The sequence below is a fragment of the Theropithecus gelada genome, chromosome 7a (genome assembly GCF_003255815.1).
Source record: "Theropithecus gelada isolate Dixy chromosome 7a, Tgel_1.0, whole genome shotgun sequence".
Classification (NCBI taxonomy): Eukaryota; Metazoa; Chordata; class Mammalia; order Primates; family Cercopithecidae; genus Theropithecus; species Theropithecus gelada.
The window spans coordinates 49903389-49920762 of NC_037674.1; the positions used below are offsets into that span (position 1 = coordinate 49903389).

General features: G+C 52.9%; 1 protein-coding gene across 1 annotated transcript in view; it reads left to right on the top strand.

Moving 5' to 3' along the window:
• The window catches only part of CCDC33 (coiled-coil domain containing 33), a 100527-nt gene that overhangs the window by 21861 nt on the left and 61292 nt on the right, over positions 1-17374 (top strand). Inside the window, exons 3-7 of the mRNA XM_025390319.1 lie at positions 4362-4495; positions 8582-8691; positions 10230-10346; positions 14607-14698; positions 15659-15779. Coding sequence (XP_025246104.1) covers positions 4362-4495; positions 8582-8691; positions 10230-10346; positions 14607-14698; positions 15659-15779 — 574 coding nt within the window. The remainder of the gene's footprint in view (positions 1-4361; positions 4496-8581; positions 8692-10229; positions 10347-14606; positions 14699-15658; positions 15780-17374) is intronic.

The following is a 17374-nucleotide window of genomic DNA, read 5'->3' on the forward strand; positions in this document are numbered from 1 at the left end:
GCCTGACCATGATACCTCGACAGCTGGCCTGCAGGACTGCCAGTTCCCTCACCTCCCTCTCAGTTTCCCAGGTGAGCCAGCAATGGGCTGTGATGGACCAGGTCAAAGGGGCCCAATACCCCTATTCCACCATCCATCCACTTAAAGGTCCGCGCTTTATCCATTATTCCCAGTGCCTGCCTGACTTCCCCAGTGCCAGGGGCTTCTGGGAACATCCCTCTATTCTTTCAGGATTTACAAGCCTGCCCAGCCGGGACCCCAGCAGCCACAGCAGATCTGAGTCGGGCCCCTCCCCTTTCCTTTGCTCTCCTGGTGGCTGGCCTGGGATTGGCACTCAAAACAAGCCAGGCTGCCTGTGCCCCAGCTTCTAAAGCTCTGCCCAGGAGGAGGCCAGGCCTTGACTATTGTTCATGCTTTGAGGCTTTCAGGGGAGCCAGAGGCCAAAAAGAAGGCAGGGCAGATGAGGGAGGTAGGCTCAGGTGTGAATAGAAGACCCTGGAGGCAGTTTGAGGGCTGGGTAACAAGAGTGGGTACAGTATGGTACTCACACCTCTCTGGGCAGCCTTGTGCATGTATGTGTGTGTGCATGCATCTGTGTGTGTGTGTGCATGTGTGTGTATGTATGTGTGGATGTGTGTGTGTGTCCCCTGGAGTGAGGGGGAAAGCAGCTCATGAGCACTCTTGCTTTCTGTCCATCAAATCCCATGCTTTTCTGATGCTCACTTCTTCCACTCACAGCTGCATCCCCCAGGAACCAGATGACACATTTTCCCTTCGTCGTGACCTTGCAGAAGGAAAGCAAAGTCCTTGTTCCCTCCCACTCACAGCTGCGCTTGGGCCTGGCCCCCTCATCCTCCGCTAGGGTGGGGGCCCCAGGAATGCCTAGCTGGGGACTGGAGTTTGTCAGAGACACACACCCTTCCAGCAGCCTGGAGGGTAGGCCAGGTTGAGGGGGATTTACATTTTCTTGCAGCTTGGTCTTGGGGCTGCTGCACTCTAAATCTGACTCCAGTCCTATCCTGGCATGGCTGCCCATGCTGTGGCTGGATTAAATCTGACCCTGAGACAGCAGGCACCACCCACTACCTCCTCCTGGCTCTGGATGCCTAGAGCCAGAGGGTCCAAGCTAACAAGGCTGGTCTTTGTGGGGACGGGGAGGGAGGTCTCTCCTTGCAGACAGCCTGTGGAGAGGCCTAGGGAGGCAGGTCTTGGAGAGGTCCCCTGGGCTCGAAGACTGCATTGGGAGCCTGAGGGAGCCCGGGAACCTGGAACTCAGCCACGTGCCCATCTGCGGGGTGCAGAATGGGGCTGGGAGCAGGGAGTGAGCTCGTCCCCTGCTCCTATTCTGTGAAGAATCAGAGACCCTTATTGCTCTCCAGATTCTAGAATAGCATCAAGGCCCGGAGGAGTCAGCTGTGCCAGGAAAAGCCATTACCCTGACAGCTTCCCTCCACCTGCTAAAAGCCTCCCTCTTCCCCTGGGGCCTTCTCCTCCCACCCAGTTGCTTTATCTGCACTCACCTAGCCCTGATGACCTTCATATTAGATGGGGCAGGGAGGTGGAGAAAATAGTTGCTTAACTCTTTCTATGCTGGAGGAAAGTCAGCACCTGCTCCCTTGCCTTGCCCCATCGCCTTCCCCCACCTTCTTGCACCTGGGAATTTCTCCTGCCACCCTCCCAGGAGGGTTGGGAGGATATGAGGACTGTAGAAGACAGGCTGGCATGGGGTCCAACCTGAATCCTGAATCCTGTCACTATGCTGCCTGTGACTTCACACATTCAGTTGTGTCTTCTCTGTGCACACAGAGCTATATGAAGATTCCTGGGAATGCCCCAGGAATGTGCCTGTGCAGGTGCAGTTTTGTGTCCAGTTGTGGGGTTGACATTTGGGTGCAGAAGGACTGACTTCTTCCTGACACACCCTCGGCACTTCTGGCTTTCTGCTGTTTCTGTGCAGGTCCCTGAGGAGGGAGGCTGTGAGGCCTTATTGTGCAGTAACTATATATCTGTAAGTAGCAGATCGGGTGGCTGGGTAGCACAGGAAGGCTGCTGAGAGCCTGAGGTCTCTGACTTTGCTGGGGCAGCTGTCAGGAGCGGGAGCCGGGGCACAGAGTGTCATAGGAGGTGCTTAGATTGCACCCCTCGGTCAAGCACGGTCACAGAGCCGGAGGGAAAAAGGGACCTGAGGGTGGAGGGAGCAAGCTAAGTGCCATGTTCCTGCTAGGCTTCTGCCTTCCCTCTCTAGCCTGGCAGCCTCCCGCACACCCCTCTGGGGGTGTGAGGAGTACATTCTGCAGAGCCTGCAGGGGTGATGTGTCTGGATGGACACTCATCTGAGAAGGACTCCAGCTCTCTGGGAGATGCCCCTTCTCACCCCAGCTTGTACTCAGTGCCTACCTCTTTCCCCTTCATGCTGTCCTCAGGCAGGTCCTCTTGAGAAAACACTCAGGCTGTTCTGTATCACAAAGAAGGGAATAACATGAACTGGGGCTTTCTGGGTGCTGGGAACAGAACATGCTTTCTTTCCAGTCCTTATAACCACTCTCTGAGGAGGGTACTACTGAAAAAGGAGGAACTTAGGTGCAGAGGGGAGGTGATCCCACCAGGATAAACACAGGCTCCAAACCCAGCTCTGAATCACTCCCGAGCCTATGCTCTTTCCAGGATTCCACATCTTGGCCAGAGCAGCCAGACATTCCCCAATTGCAGACCCAGAGTTGGGGGCATGATAGGGAAAAATCATGCCAGGGCAAAGGGGCTGGTCACAGGAGGGTCAATGAGGCTAAGCTCTCCAGTGCTATGGGGTAAGAACAGGAATTATATTTATATTTTAATAACTTAAGGTACTAAGAATTATTAACACTTTCTTGGTACCTAGCAATGTGCCAGGCACTACACATATTCATTTGTTTCCTTCTCACAACAGCCCTGCAGGCTGGGCACCATTACCATCTCTGTTTTATAAATGAAGAAAATAAGGCACCACAGGTTCTGCACCTTGCCTAACATCACCCAGCTGGCAAAGGGTAGAGCTGGGATTTGGAACCCAAAATGCCTGGCTGCAGGGTCCTTCTTACAATCACTGTGTCACACTGCCTCTCAGTCAAAGCAGAGCAGGAGTCCTCAGTTGACCTCTGGAGCTTGGAGATGGAACTCCTGCAAGCATGGTTACCCACAGGAGCAGGGCTGTGATGAGTCGGGGCAAGGAGCCAGGTCACAGCGTCACTTAAGTCTAAAGGGCAGAGGGAGCAGTGAGGGCCAGGGGGCTCCAGAGGGCTTCTTGGAGGAGAGGAACAAGCTGGGCTGGGAAGAACCATGTTGGTGCTGCTAATGCACAGAGCAGGTGGAATCTGAGCCAACTGGCCTGCCCCACACTCCCTTTGGGGTCTTGAGGGTGGAACAAGGGCTGGAGGGGAAGACATCGTTGCTCCCATCCTGGGGTACGATTTGTGCACCTTGCCTTCCTCTGCAAGGTGTGTGGTGTGGCTCCCTCTGCTACAGGATCTCTGGGATGATTCCTCAGCCCATGACTGCTGCAGTTAATGGAGCAGCACTGGGAATGGCCCTGGTCTGGTAACCTCTTCTACAGAAGTATTCACTCTCTCCCTGAGCCATTTGACTCCTCTGGATCTCCGATATCTGTGGGATGCGTTGGGGTTCAGAGGGCCCAAGCTTACCTCTCACCTTAGCCTGGTCCTGAACAATCAGAGTGCTTGAGGGCTGGAAAGCCCTTTCCACCACCCCCTGCCCCCAGACCTGGACCCAGCTCCAGGTGTCCAGCTCCAGGGGCCCAGCCCAAGACCCTGAACACAGCAGGCATCTCAGAAGGCAGCAGCATGTGTGTGCTTCATTGCAAGCATTTAGAACTGGGATTGCTGGGCGGAGCCTGGAAATCTGGGCCAGAAGTTTAGGGAAATAAGGTGAAGAAGAGATGACAGCCAGGCGGGGCTCCGCACAGCCACCCTGCCCAGAGGCTTCCTCCCACCGAACAGAACCGAGAGAAGAGGGAGGCCACGCACACAGGCTCTTGCTGGAGAGCCCTCCCTGGTGAGGGCTAGGAAGTCAGGCGGGCAAGACATCTACCCTCTACCCCCACCCCCACCCCTGCCCTGAGCCTCTCAAAGTGAGAGGCCTGTGACTAAGTGAAGGCCTCAGTAGTGGTCAGCGAGAGAGTGTGGTCACCCAGGCTGGCAGAGAAGCCCGGGGAGAAGCCTGGGATGACACAAGTGTCTATGCATGAGACAGAGCCCTCCACATGCTGTCCACCTTTCACTCCGATTTATGGACAATGGAGCCTGGGAAGGGGACAAGCAGCAGACAGGACCCCTCCCTCTGACTCACCCTGCCCCTGCTCTCCCCAGGAAAAGCACATCTGAGGAAAAGAACAACCAGAGCTCCAAGGCAGTCACATCTGTGACCTCAGAGCCCACCAGAGCCCCTATCTGGGGGGACACGGTGAACGTGGAGATCCAAGCTGAGGATGCAGGGCAAGAAGGTAAGGTGGGGGCTGGGCCGGCATGTGCAGGCAGGGTGTGAACACAGCCAAGGACTTAGGGCGGAAGCAGGCTCCCTCTCACCGCAGCTGGTAGCCACCTGAACACCTCCTTGGGCTCAGTTAAAAGCACTCAGAAAAAATCATAATACTGTCACGCCTCATCTCCCCATCCTGCTCGAAAAATGAGTTGTTCCACATAAATGAATTTTCCAGACAATGCAAGCTTATCTTTTTTATGACTGTTGTTATTATTTTCATGGCTGTTATTACCGCCGTCTCTCACTGAAACAGGACATTACAGCTTCCCAGCACGTCCCCACACATCGCTCATTGGAGTCACCACCTCCCGGGAGGTGCAATGCTGCTCCCATTGCTTAAGAGAACATCGAGGTTCAGGGAATTTAACTGGCTTAAGCTCAAGACCGAGGTCCAAGGACTCGGAATTGCATGTTCTTACTGCAGCTGCAGGGTTCTTGCTGCTTCCACTTGATTTTTTAAAAAATCCTTGACATGTCCCTAGAATGGGTCCCTCTTTCTGCCTAGTCCTCCCCAGGTGTCAGCCTGAGCCACCAGGTGCCCACGTACACACATGCATGTGCACCCTTGTATTTACTTTCACACTGTGGGTCTGATGGATTTCCATTCTCCTGGGGCTGAATGGAAATGGCAGGCTGGACACATGGGAATACTGATTGGCTGATGCCCGAATGGTGGGGTGTCGCATCGGGCACTGCCAGCACACACCGGAGGTGCCTGGCGATGTCTCTAATCTTATCTAGTCAGGACCTCAGACTTGCTTCTTGCAGGTGGTCTCTCCCTGAGAGGACAGGCTTTGCCTCTCTCCCTTGAAACCTTGCCAGAGACCTAGACAGAACTTGTCCTCCTCACACAGAGCAGAAAGCCAGCTGGAGACTATGGGAGGGGAGAAAGGAAACAGGAAGCGGAGCCTTCGTAAAAGGGGAAGGAGCTAGCTCTAGGTCAAACCAGATAATTTTTCTTTTCTGCCTGTAAAGGGATAGGTGGAGCTATTGGGATGCTTTAAGAAGATGCAAAAGAGGAGGAAAAATTGACCTAGGATTTCATGCAGAGGCACATGCGTGCCTGTGTGTGCATGTCTTTGTGAATGCTTGCATGCTGGTTCATGCGCATGTGTGAATGCGGTGTGTGCTGTGTCTGTACTTGTAGACATGCATGTCTGTGTGTCTTATGTGTGTGTGTGCTTGTGTGTGTCTAGCTGCAATGGTGTGGTGTATGTGTGTCTGGATGGATCTGGATGGTGGTGTGTGTCTTGCAGTGCATGAGTATGCGTAGTTTGTGTGTGTGGCTGTGTGTGTATGCATGCATGTATTTATGTGGCTGGTGGGAAGTCAGAGGTTGTGGTGAGTGAACCTGAGCTGGGATCCTGCCCTGGGCTCTACATACTTGGGGTAACAGAGGAAAAAATGTAATGGGGTCAGTGACCCCAGGGCCCATCTGTGCAGCAGAGAGAGGGGCAGGACTAACTGCAGGAGGGACAAGAGAGTGGGGAGGCCTCACAGGCAGGCAGGGAATATTGGCAGGCACCTCATTGCAGACTGAAGTAGCTGGATGCTTGTTGGAACCGGTTGCTGTGGTGATGTCTGCGTTGGGGGTTGGGGAGATGGGGGCCAGGCCAAGAGGAGGGGGAAGGGTGGGAGATAGCTCAAGGATGTGTTAATGAAAAGCAAAGGGGAGTTTCAGACCCTGTGTCAGGGCCAAAGCAGGCGGGTGGCAGAAATAGCTTGTTGGCCACACAAAGGGAGTGGTGGGAGGCCGGAAGGGCACAATGCCCAGAGAGGAAACTGATGAAGCATGTTTGTAGCATGGAGACAGGAGCAGGGAGGAGTGGTTGTCCATTACCCCCAATTCCAGCTCATCTGCTGGCTGCCCACACACAGCTCCAGGAATAGCGGGTGGAGAAAATGCATGGCACTCACCTCTCCTTCAACCCTGGCAAATCCCAACTGGATTCTGGGTCCATGGCGAGTTGGCATAAGGGGCTTCAGCCTGCACAGCTCCTGGTGGTGCTTTGGCTGGGAGCACTGGAATCCCCCAGCAGAGTTTCCTCAGGTCTGCCTACAGCAGGCTTTGTGTATGGAGAGCTGCAGATGCTTAAAGAGGAGGAAAAGAGTGACAGCCACAAGGAGCATTTGCACAGAATGTTACAGCTTGAAAACACACTCTTCTCCCTACAGCAACCCAAGGGGAGAGACAAGGCTTCTTATTAAAGTGTTAACATTTTAAAAAGCAGAGACATGAAGCTCAGAGAGGTTAAATTACTTGCTAACAGTCACAGAGCAAGTTAGTGTCCTGGTACTAGAACCCAGGTCTGCTGACTTCATATCCCTTGCCTCAATCTCCCTTCTTCAAGCCAACCTCAACACCTTCGGTGCCTTTTCCCCCTTCTTTCCTTTGAGCATGTATCCTATGTGACAAGCTCTTGAGATATCTTGGCAAGTGTTCAGGGTCACTGTGGGGAAGACAGAGAAAGAATACTTAGTAAAGCTCTCAGCTTCCTTTTCCACCCCCACATCCAAATGACCCATCCAGCTCCAAATGACCCAGCCGCTGAGCCCACTGAACCTGCTGAGCCCTCAAGGGCCAGCTGCTGTCCCTGGTGCTGAAATCCCTTGTCTCAAGAGACGCAGAGGGCAAGGGGCTCCCCAAGTGTCTCAGGCACACCCCTCTGCCCCATCCTCCCTTTCCTGTTCTTCTCTGTTTTGTATCCTTTGTATCCTTTCTTACCCCATCTCTCTCATTCCTTCTCCATCCCTCCTGTATCCTTCTCCTCCTTTTCTCCCTCCCCATCTCTTCTTCCTCCTCAAATCATAGATTTCCAGAATAGAAAGATGCCTCAAGTGTCACCAAATTCAACCCTTCCCATCATCTACTTTTTAGACGTGTGATGTTGATCTAGTTATATAACACTCTGAGCTCCACTGTTCATATTTTAAGAACAGAGATGATGATACCTACCTCAGGGGTTGTGGTGAGAATTTGTTGGATTCACGGCTGAGACGTGCCCATCCCCATGCCTGGCACATAGTAGATGCTCACTAAATAATCATGACACTCCTGCTCACTAAACAGGACTGTCATGATTATTTATAGGACATTGGTGTTCTTCTTAAAGTTTATACCAGCCAGGAGCGGTGGCTCACGCCTGTAATCCCAACACTTTGGGAGGCTGAGGCAGGTGGATCACTTGAAGTCAGGAGTTCAAGGCCAGCCTGGCCAACATGGCAAAACCTTGTCTCTACTAAAAATACAAAAATTGGCTGGGCATGGTGGTGGGTGCCCATAATCCCAGATACTTGGGAGGCTGAGGCAGAAGAATGACTTGAACCTGGAAGGCAGAGGTTGCAGTGAGCTGAGATCTTGCCACCACCCTGCAGCCTGGGTGACAAAGTGAGACTCTATCTCAAAAAAAAAAAGTTTCTACCAACATTCATGCTATTTTATGAGAAAATATAGTCTATTTGGAGGGTGTTTACTAAGTGGTGCATTATTCTTAGTATTTAGTTTTCCCTTACTTGTAGTAGGCTTTTATTGATAGCTGTATTAAAGGATTTCTTGAGCAAATCACTTTTTCTTACTGAAATTCAGTTTCCCCACCTGCAACATGTGTGAGATAATCTCTCCCCATCCTGCCTCAAAAGCTGGCACAAGTGTTTGTGACCAAGGGAAGGAATCTTATTCCTGGAAATAGGTGCTATGCCTGCTTGCCTGTGTATCTCAGTGTGTGCACACGTGTCTGTTGCCACAGGGGACTGGACTCAGTTCTGTGTGTGTCTATCTCTGGCCTGGGAGTTTCTAGACCATGGGAGAAAATTGCATGTTGGAGTCCTAACAGCAACGGGCATGGAGTTTTGCCCTGTGCAGAGGCTCAGACTATGCTTACGGGTTTGTGTGCACAGGGGTGATCCACACACGTGCATGCATGTTGATTCCTCAGTGTGGCCCCTGCTTCCTAATCAGCAATGTCTCACACCTCTCACTGTCTCTCCTTGCTGAGACAGAAAGGGATCCATTTAAAAGTGAAGCTGTGCTCATTTTTTATCTTTCCAGATGTGATCCTCAAGGTGGTGGACAACAGAAAGAAACAGGAGTTGTTGTCCTACAAAATCCCCATCAAGTACCTGCGTGTCCTCCACCCCTACCACTTTGAGCTGGTGAAGGTGAGTCAGAGGCCTGGGAAAGTGTGGGGAGAGCAGGTGGGAACCACCTTGAATGTCCCCAGTCATTCCCTCAGAGAAGCTCTGAACATTCCACACCCACCCACAGCATGACACATCTAGGACCATGTGGGGCTCAGGAAACATAGCTCCTGGTACATACACAGGAATGATGTCTACAAGAATTTGGAATTCTCCAAATTCATCTCTGTAAGAGAGCTGATTATTATAGGACAGTTGCCACATTAAATGAATATACCAATTAAAGATAGATTTTGATTACATAAATGTTAAAAGAGTGGATCTAAAAATCAAAGAAACACAATATTTACAGAGTATCTGCTGCTTCGAGGCCCTGTGCTAGACACTTCACACTCCCTCTCTAATCCTCCAAGTAAACTACATTTTGCAGACATGGGACTGGGACCCGGGGAGAAAAATCTCCTTTTCCTGAGTCACAGAGCAAGTGAGCGGCAGAGTTGAGGATGAGCCCAGGTCATGCTGTCTCCCAAGCCAGTTCCTTCTGAGCTGCCTCCACATGCTGCCTTGGTCAGAAGGCCCAGGAGAGTTGGAGGTTACATGGCATAAAGCATTCCCTGGAGTGAGCAACTGGGTCCAAGCCATGAACTGAGGGGCCTGAGGCTCCTCACTCCAAGGTTGGGCCTCCAAGGCCAGACCCCTGCCTGTCCTCCCTCCTAGTGCTAAGGGGTAAGGGGTACAATTCACTCTCATTACTCAAGGACTTATGAAGCACCTACTATATGCCAGGCAGTGAGCCAGAGATGAACAGAAGCATCACATTCCCCTCCCCACTGTGCACTCCAGACCCTGATAGTGGTTGAGAGTAAAGAACAATGTGAAGCCCGATTGTCGGGGGTCCTAGCCCAGGTTTGCTGCCTCCTAGCTGGATACCCATGGGAATCCACTTAACCCCCAGGCCTCCATCCTCATCAGCAAAGCTGGCACAGTCATTTTGAGGATCCCATGCAATGGTAGGCAAGGTTCCTGGCACACAGTAGGTGCTCAGTTTGGTCAGTTCCCCTCCCCCCATCCCTCCTCTGGGCCAGCACTGAACTTTTTTCTAAGCAATTCTTCAATCATGGCACCAGGGGGCTTTACCTTCCCTTAGGCCCCATGATGAACCCCAATCCCAGGGCTTCAGGATGGGCCAGGTAGGAAAGTAAAAGAGATGCACCACTCACCCTGGGAGACTCAGCACTTGAGCTGTAATTCTGGGGGCATCACCCAGGCCCCCTGGCTGTCTGTTCACTTACAACCCAGGCCTTGTTATCACATCTTTACTGGAGAGCAGACAGGCAGTGGTCCTTGTGAGGGTGATGAAATATTCAAATGGAAAAGGGAAGATTTATTATATTGATCTCCTTGGAAGGGCTCACAGGGACCATGAGCTTTAATTATCAGCTCGGAGCCCCAGCGGAGCAATGCCAAGTGATTGTCTGCAGAGGGCTGGATTTATGGCCAGGATCTGCCCCTTAGACACTCTCCTTCCTCTGTTTCTTCTGTCCCCACCCGGTCTCCAGCCCACCCAGTCTGGGAAAGCTGATGAAGCCACTGCCAAGACCCAGTTGTATGCCACAGTCGTTCGGAAGAGCAGCTTCATCCCCCGCGACATCGGCTGCAACCACACAGCTCTGGAGGTACCAGAGCTGGGGCCCTCTGGGGTGGTGGGTGGAGTGGGAAGGGGCCAAACTTTGAGCAGGCCCCACGCCTTGCCCTTGGCCCCCACTGGCTGGCCTGAGGGTATGGAGCAGACATATCAAGAATGGAAAAAGTAACCAGGCCTTTCCAAAATAGCAAAAGGAGTTTGTGAAGACAAGCCCTTTGGCAGGGATGACAAGGATGAAGATGCTCAAGCCTCTTCTCCTTCCCACTCTGCCTTGGAGGTGAGGGGCAGGGGCTCAGCCACACCACTGCTCCTCGTGTACCATCTCTGTGCTGCAGTGGGGACCAGAGCATCCCAGAGCCTTATGTCTCCCCAGATCTTATGCTAGGGGCAGGGGAGAAGCCCTGTGCTCCCCCTTAGCCCATAGCCCAGCTGTTTCCTGTTCTATTCTTCCCCTCCTGGGATAGTGCCTCAGCCCCCCAAGCAAAAGTTTAGGGCCTCCTTGAGCTTTCCTTCAGCACCGTGTCTAAAGAAGTTTGACTGGTCTACTGATTAGGTATTCAGTTCATTCATTCATTTATTCATCCAGTAACTGTTTACAGAGCCTCTTCCATTAGCTAGGACAGGGCTGGGCCCACCTTAGGTCTGGCCACCAACCCTTGACCCATCACCATCCACCCGCTAGGCCAATTAGCAGCTTTGGGAGGAACTCTTGATGCTCAAAGCAGACATGATCCAGGGACCTGGCCCCTCTCCCATTCCCCCAGCTTTCAAACTGCCCATGGGTGACAGATTCAAATTCAGCTATAGCCTGAGTATGATCAAGGTGAGAGCCACAGGACCGAAGCTCTGAGTTTCCACCTACCCAGACTTGGCTGATGTGTTTTATCCTTCCCACCCCCACTACTTCCCACCCACCAGCACTGTGAGCCTGGCAGGGGAGGAAGCATTCTTTTGCCCTCTTTCACAGCCTGGGACACTGAGACCTAAGGGGAGCATGGTATGGGAGCCAAAACTCCTAACCCACATTTCTACTCCCCCACAGCCACCCCTCCGATGCCAGCATGTCAGACCTACAGGCGCCTTCTGCTCCCTGACACCTTCTATCACACCCTTTCCTGAGGACAGCCAGCAATTCACACACACACAGAACAAGGAAGAGGGGCAACAGCCTGGCCTTGTGGTCCCCAGGCCGCACCCCACAGGGAGGGGGCCACATCCCCAAGACCCAGGCAGAACTTTAGGGCTGCCCCACCCCACCCAGCCCTCTGACTTGCCTGGTAGAGCGGTAGAGTGGGGGCTTTCTCTGGCCCACAGCACCTTGCCCATTCTCCATGCCCTCTCCATCTGTGCGACGGGTATGGCCACAGAGCAGCTGCCTGCCCCTGATGGTGAGCGCATGGCAGGAGCAGGAACTTCTGCTACTTCCCAGGCTGTCATGAGCAGGTGTACTTGGGCAGCTGTCTCATTCACACCTGATCAGAGTCCACACAGAACAGATGCAAATTAGCTGCCACCACCCCCTTTTCAGCCTTACATCTGCTGGGGAGCCTGTGAGCAGTAGGGCCTGCCAGCCTCCAGTGAAATCCCTCAGCCCCAGACCCCCGACCCCAGACCCCTCCAAAGTGTGAAATGTACCATCAGAGATTCAATCCTTTGAATGTGGTGAAGGAATTCAGTCTCCAGAGCCCTCAGTGAGAGCTGCAAGGCCCTAAGGACTATTGTACGTGCCCATCAGCTCACACCTGTGTGGGGTTAGAGGTTGAGCAATCAGCTGAGATGGGTATTGAAAGAGGAGCCTGAGAAGAGGGTGTGGAGGAAGAAAAGGGAAGATGATCCAGAACAAGCCCCACTCCTGGGCCCTCTCCTCCCATTGAAGGTCAGAGCTAGAAACTCAGGGGAGATTATGGTTCAATCCTTCCATGCACAAGTGGGGAAACAGGCCCAGAGGCAGGAACTCGCCAATGTGACCCAGCTGGAGCGAATGGCTGAGCTGGAATAGACCAGTGAGGACCTCTTCCCATCTCAAGCTATGCCTGGGGCAGAGTCCGTCAGCTGTGTCCAGAGCCCCTTCCTCTTCCTGCTTCTCTTCCCATCAGCACCACAGAACTAGGATCCCACACATCCCCCAAGACCCTCACCCAGACCACTGCCTGCCTTCTCCCCTTCTTCCTCTTGGGTCTTTCTGTTTCTCTGTCTCTCCTTCTTTCATGCTCATAAACACAGGAAGGGTAAACCTTTTCCTCCATTGTTCCCCTCTTTTCTCCTTCATTCATATGATCCTCACTTTCTTTATTTAATTTAATTTAATTTAATTTTATTTTTTTTTTTTGAGATGGAGTCTTGCTCTGTCACCCAGGCTAGAGTGCAGTGGCACGACCTCAGCTTACTGCAACCTCCACCTCCTAGGTTCAAGCAATTCTTCTGCCTCAGCCTCCTGAGTAGCTGGGATTACAGGCATGTGCCACCAGGCCCAGCTAATATTTTCATATTTTTAGTAGAGATGGGGTTTCACCATATTGGCTAGGCTGGTCTTGAACTCCTGACCTTGTGATCTACCCACCTCGCCCTCTCAAAGTGCTGAGATTACAGGCGTGAACCATCGTGCCCAGCCCATATGATCCTCATTTATCCACAAGCAGATATTGAGCTCTTTTCTATGCCAGGCACTTTTGTTAAAACCTAGGATGACAACCGTGAATGAGACAGACATGGTCCCTGCTCATGTGGAGCTTGGGATCTAGCCAAATAGACAGAAAAGAAATGAGAATAAACACAGGCTATGATGAGTGCTATGGCAAAGGGAATCCAGCAACTGAGATGGGGAGGACAGGGTGGGCTACTTTATTAAAAATGGTCACAGGAGGTTTCTCAGAGGTGGTGATGTTTAAGCTACAGGATGAGAAGGAGTCAGCCATGATGGGTTGGTGGGAGCTGCGGGGGGTCTGGACAGAGGGATCAGCATGTGCGAAGACCCTGTGGCAGAAATAAGAGGGGCGTGTGGCAGGAGTAAAAGAATGTGGAGCAAGAAGATAGGGACTGGGGGCCTGTCGGGAGACGCGACAGAGGGGCATGCGGGGTGTCGGGCAGGAAAATAACGCGACCCAGTTCATTTCTAACAAAAGCATGTTTGCCATCATGTGTCAAATTGCCTGGGAAAGAGAATGGATTAGGGAAAGGAACAGAAATGGAGAGGCCAGTGAAGTGGCAGAGGAATCGGAGGAGCAGGAGGAATGAGAGCCGAGTGGGAGGTGGGTGAGGGCTGAGGGAGAGTGGGAGCCATTGGTGGATACAGGGTGAGGGTCGAGGTCCAGGAGATCAGGGGCTCTTGGGCTGGCAGCAGAGGCACATGGGGACAGACTCCCTGTCTCCCCTGTCTGCCTTCCAGTGTCCCCAGGCCCAGGCTGAGCAGGAGGTCAGTGAGGGTTGGAGCAAGATGACGCTGTCCACTCCTGCTTTGTAGCCTCCTGCTGCAACCCCGCTCTGCTCTCTGAAAGCTGCGCCAATAGAAGCCCGGAGGAGAGGAGAGGGCAGTCAGAACTGGGAGGCAGGGAAGCCCTTAGCGGGTGACAGAGGACTGAGGAGGGAACAACCGAGGGCAGTCAGGGGAGTGACAACTGGGATCTGATTAAGAAAGAATAGCCCAGAGATGTGGATGCTGTGATCCTGTTCCAAACCAGTACTTCCTGGGGAAACCAGCAAGGCAAGGGAGCAGGCACCAGGGTGATGGGCGCCAGGGAGGCCAGGGGAGCCTGGCTGTGGCCGCTGATCTCAGGAAGTTCAGTATGGCTGGAGAAACCAGACCTGGACTTCTTGTCTTTTGTTTATAAAGTGCTCTCTCACAAACGATCTAATCAGAGACCCCTCTCATCCCTGAGACGAGCCTCATTTGACTGACAGAAACCAAGGAGCTGGAACACCTAACCCTACCCCTAGCCCTACCCCTCCCCAGGAGCCAGTGGAGGGGCTGAGGTTAGAACACAACCTCCCTTCCCAGGCCCCAACTCTCATGGCACCCTTTGTCCCCAAAGGAACTAGTGTAAGAGATCCATCGGTAAATCCCAGGACAGAAAGCGGGGGTAGTTGCCTCAGCTAGGCAGAGAAGGCTTCCTGAGGGAGGGCAGCCTGGTGCAAAGCAAGAACCGAGTAAGGCAGGGAACAGGGAGGAGCAGGTGTCAAGTGTGGAAGCAGCCATGAGCTCACGGATGGGGAAAAAGAGGGTAGGCAGTGTGGCTGGCTATCTCTGGAAGGTTCCAAGGCCACATGGGGTTCACCTGCCTCCTCTCCTCTCCAGATCTTTCTCCGGGGAGTCAACGAGCCCCTGGCCAACAACCCCAACCCCATGGTGGTGATTGCCCGGGTGGTTCCCAACTACAAGGAATTTAAGTGAGTGGGGCCCAGGTGGGCATGGGCGAGGAGGGGAGGGCAGAGGGCAGAGGAGGGGGCGAGGCTGTCATTGCTGCCATGGGACCTCCGGAAACCCCTCCGCCTCTAAGGCCCTTCAAACCTCTCCACTGGGTCTGAGGTCCCAGTAAGCTTCCTGCAGCAGACCATGCCTTTCGTTCCCTAGGGAGAGCTCAGGCCCCTGGAAGGGGGCAGCTCATTCCTCTCCTGAGAGCAGGCTGGAGGGCAGGTGGTGGAGATGAGTGCCGATACCAGGCCTAACAGCTAGAGAGTGGGGGGAGGACAACAAGAGGGGTCCTCATTCCCTGCCCAGGGTTCCTCAGCCCCTCCAACCTGCCTCCCTGCCTCACACCCACCACCTCCACACTCCCCCTCCCGCTCTAGCTCAGGGCCACAGGCTCCAGCCAGCGGTTGGCCCCAAAGGCCATCTTGGAACTTCACAGCCTTTAGTCCTGCCGGAGTCCCCTCCCTACTCATCCTGGAGGTCTCCCTGGCCCCAGCCACAACTCGTCCCCTCCTCCTCTAGACCTCCTTTTGAGTCTGTTGGAGTCACAGTCCTCAGGAGGACATTCATACTTTGCCACACAGTGGGAGAGTTCCCCTATGAACATGTGCTCTCTGCCACAGCACCGACTCCTGGGAGTCAGGGTCTGTCTTGGTCACTTCCAACTGGCCCTCATGGCCCAAGATGACTCCCCTACTTCTCTGTATCTCCTGTTGAGTTTTTTCGACCTATGAAGCCACCTTGCTTGTTGGAGGAAGGAAGATGACTGATGCACGCCCAGCCCAGTGGTCCCCACTTGTTATGAGGTCCAGGCCCGAACTCGGCGGGGTCCCTGCAACTCCCTTCTCTCGCATCAACCAGAATCAAAGCAGGGGCCCTGGGCTGCCAGGCTCAGGTGCAGAGCCCAGAGCATTGACCCTGTCTCCCTGCCTCCCCAGGGTCAGCCAGGCCAACCGGGACCTGGCCTCTGTGGGGCTGCCCATCACCCCACTCTCCTTCCCTATCCCATCTGTGATGAACTTTGACGAGCCTCGCATCAGCCAGAACGGATGCCCTCAGGTATGTCTCCTCCCCAGTGGTTCCGGCTTCCTGTAACTCCCCCACACATTCACTGTTCACTCACTCAGTGAGTCGGTCAGCAGTTCCCTTGACTATTGAGTAAGAGTTGACTGAATTCCGCGGCATACCCAGGGCTGCACTCTCCTGTGCGGCAGAGAAACTGCCCTCCAGGAACTCTTGGTCTGGTGAAGATGGGAGTCACATGGGTAAAAAGGTTGAACATCAACACAAGATAATGTATAATCTAATAACAAACTGGGAGGGCTTGTCAGGGCTATCACATCAGAGGAGAGAAGATACAAAAGGGCAAATGTATGATTCCACTTATATGGGATACCTAGAATAGGAAAATTGAGAGTCAGAATGTAGAACGACGGCTACAGGGGCTGGGGAAGGGGAAGAATGGGGAGTTACAGGTCATGAGTACACAGTTTCTGTTTTGAGTGATGAAAAGTCCTGGAAATAGATAGTAGTGATGGTTACACAACAATGTGAATGCACTTAACATCACTGAACTGTACACTTAAAAATGGCTACAATGGTGAATGTCGTGCTATGTATATTTTACCACAATAAAATAAAAAAATTTTTTGAGGCAGAGCTTTGCTCTCATCTCCCAGACTGGAGTGCAGTGGCACAATCTCGGCTCACTGCAACCTTTGCCTCCTGAGTTGAAGCAATTCTCCCGTCTCAGCCTCTGGAGTAGCTGGGCTTATAGGCATGCGCCACCATACCTGGCTAATTTTTATCTTTTTAGTAGAGATGGGGTTTCACCATGTTGGCCAGGCTGGTCTCGAACTCCTGACCTCAGGTGATTCACCCACTTTGGCCTCCCAAAGTGGGATTACAGGCATGAGCCACTGCACCCAGCAAAAAAAAAAAAAAAAAAATTAATCAGAGGAGAGGGATGTAAAGCCTGGATTAGGGAAGGCAGTCTTGGTTTTTCTTTTCTTTTTTTTCTTTTTCTTTTTCTTTTTTTTTTTTTTTTTTTTTTTTTTGAGACAGAGTCTTGCTCTTGCTGCCCAGGCTGCAGTGGCGTGATCTTGGCTCACTGCAACCTCCGCCTCCCAGGTTTAAGTGATTCTCCTGCCTCAGCCTCCTGAGTAGCTGGGATTACAGGCACCCGCCACCATGCCCAGCTAATTTTTGTATTTTTAGTAGAGATGAAGGTTCACCATGTTGGCCAGGCTGGTCTCGAACTCCTGACTTTGTGACCCACCCACATCAGCCTCCCAAAGTGCTGGGATTACAGGCATGAGCCACCACACCTGGCCGGCAGTCTTGAATTTTTAACAGAGAAAGGGTTGATACAGGGCAGGGCAATTGGGCACAGCAATAGCACAAGTGTGAGGTGGGGACACGCAGGCTGTGACTTATGTCAGGGCGGACAGGAGGGCCGTGTGTTTGAGTGTGAGACTAGGGGCAGGGGCATGCACAGACCATGACTGAGTTCAGGGGAATAGCCAGATTGGTCTTTTCTCATCATCTGTGCTTCACTGCCAGCTTGCCCTACACGATGGTCCCAACATTCCTAGGGGCCTTGGAGGACAGGGGGATTTTTGGAGGTCCCTCCTATTGTCTGCCCACCAATGTTC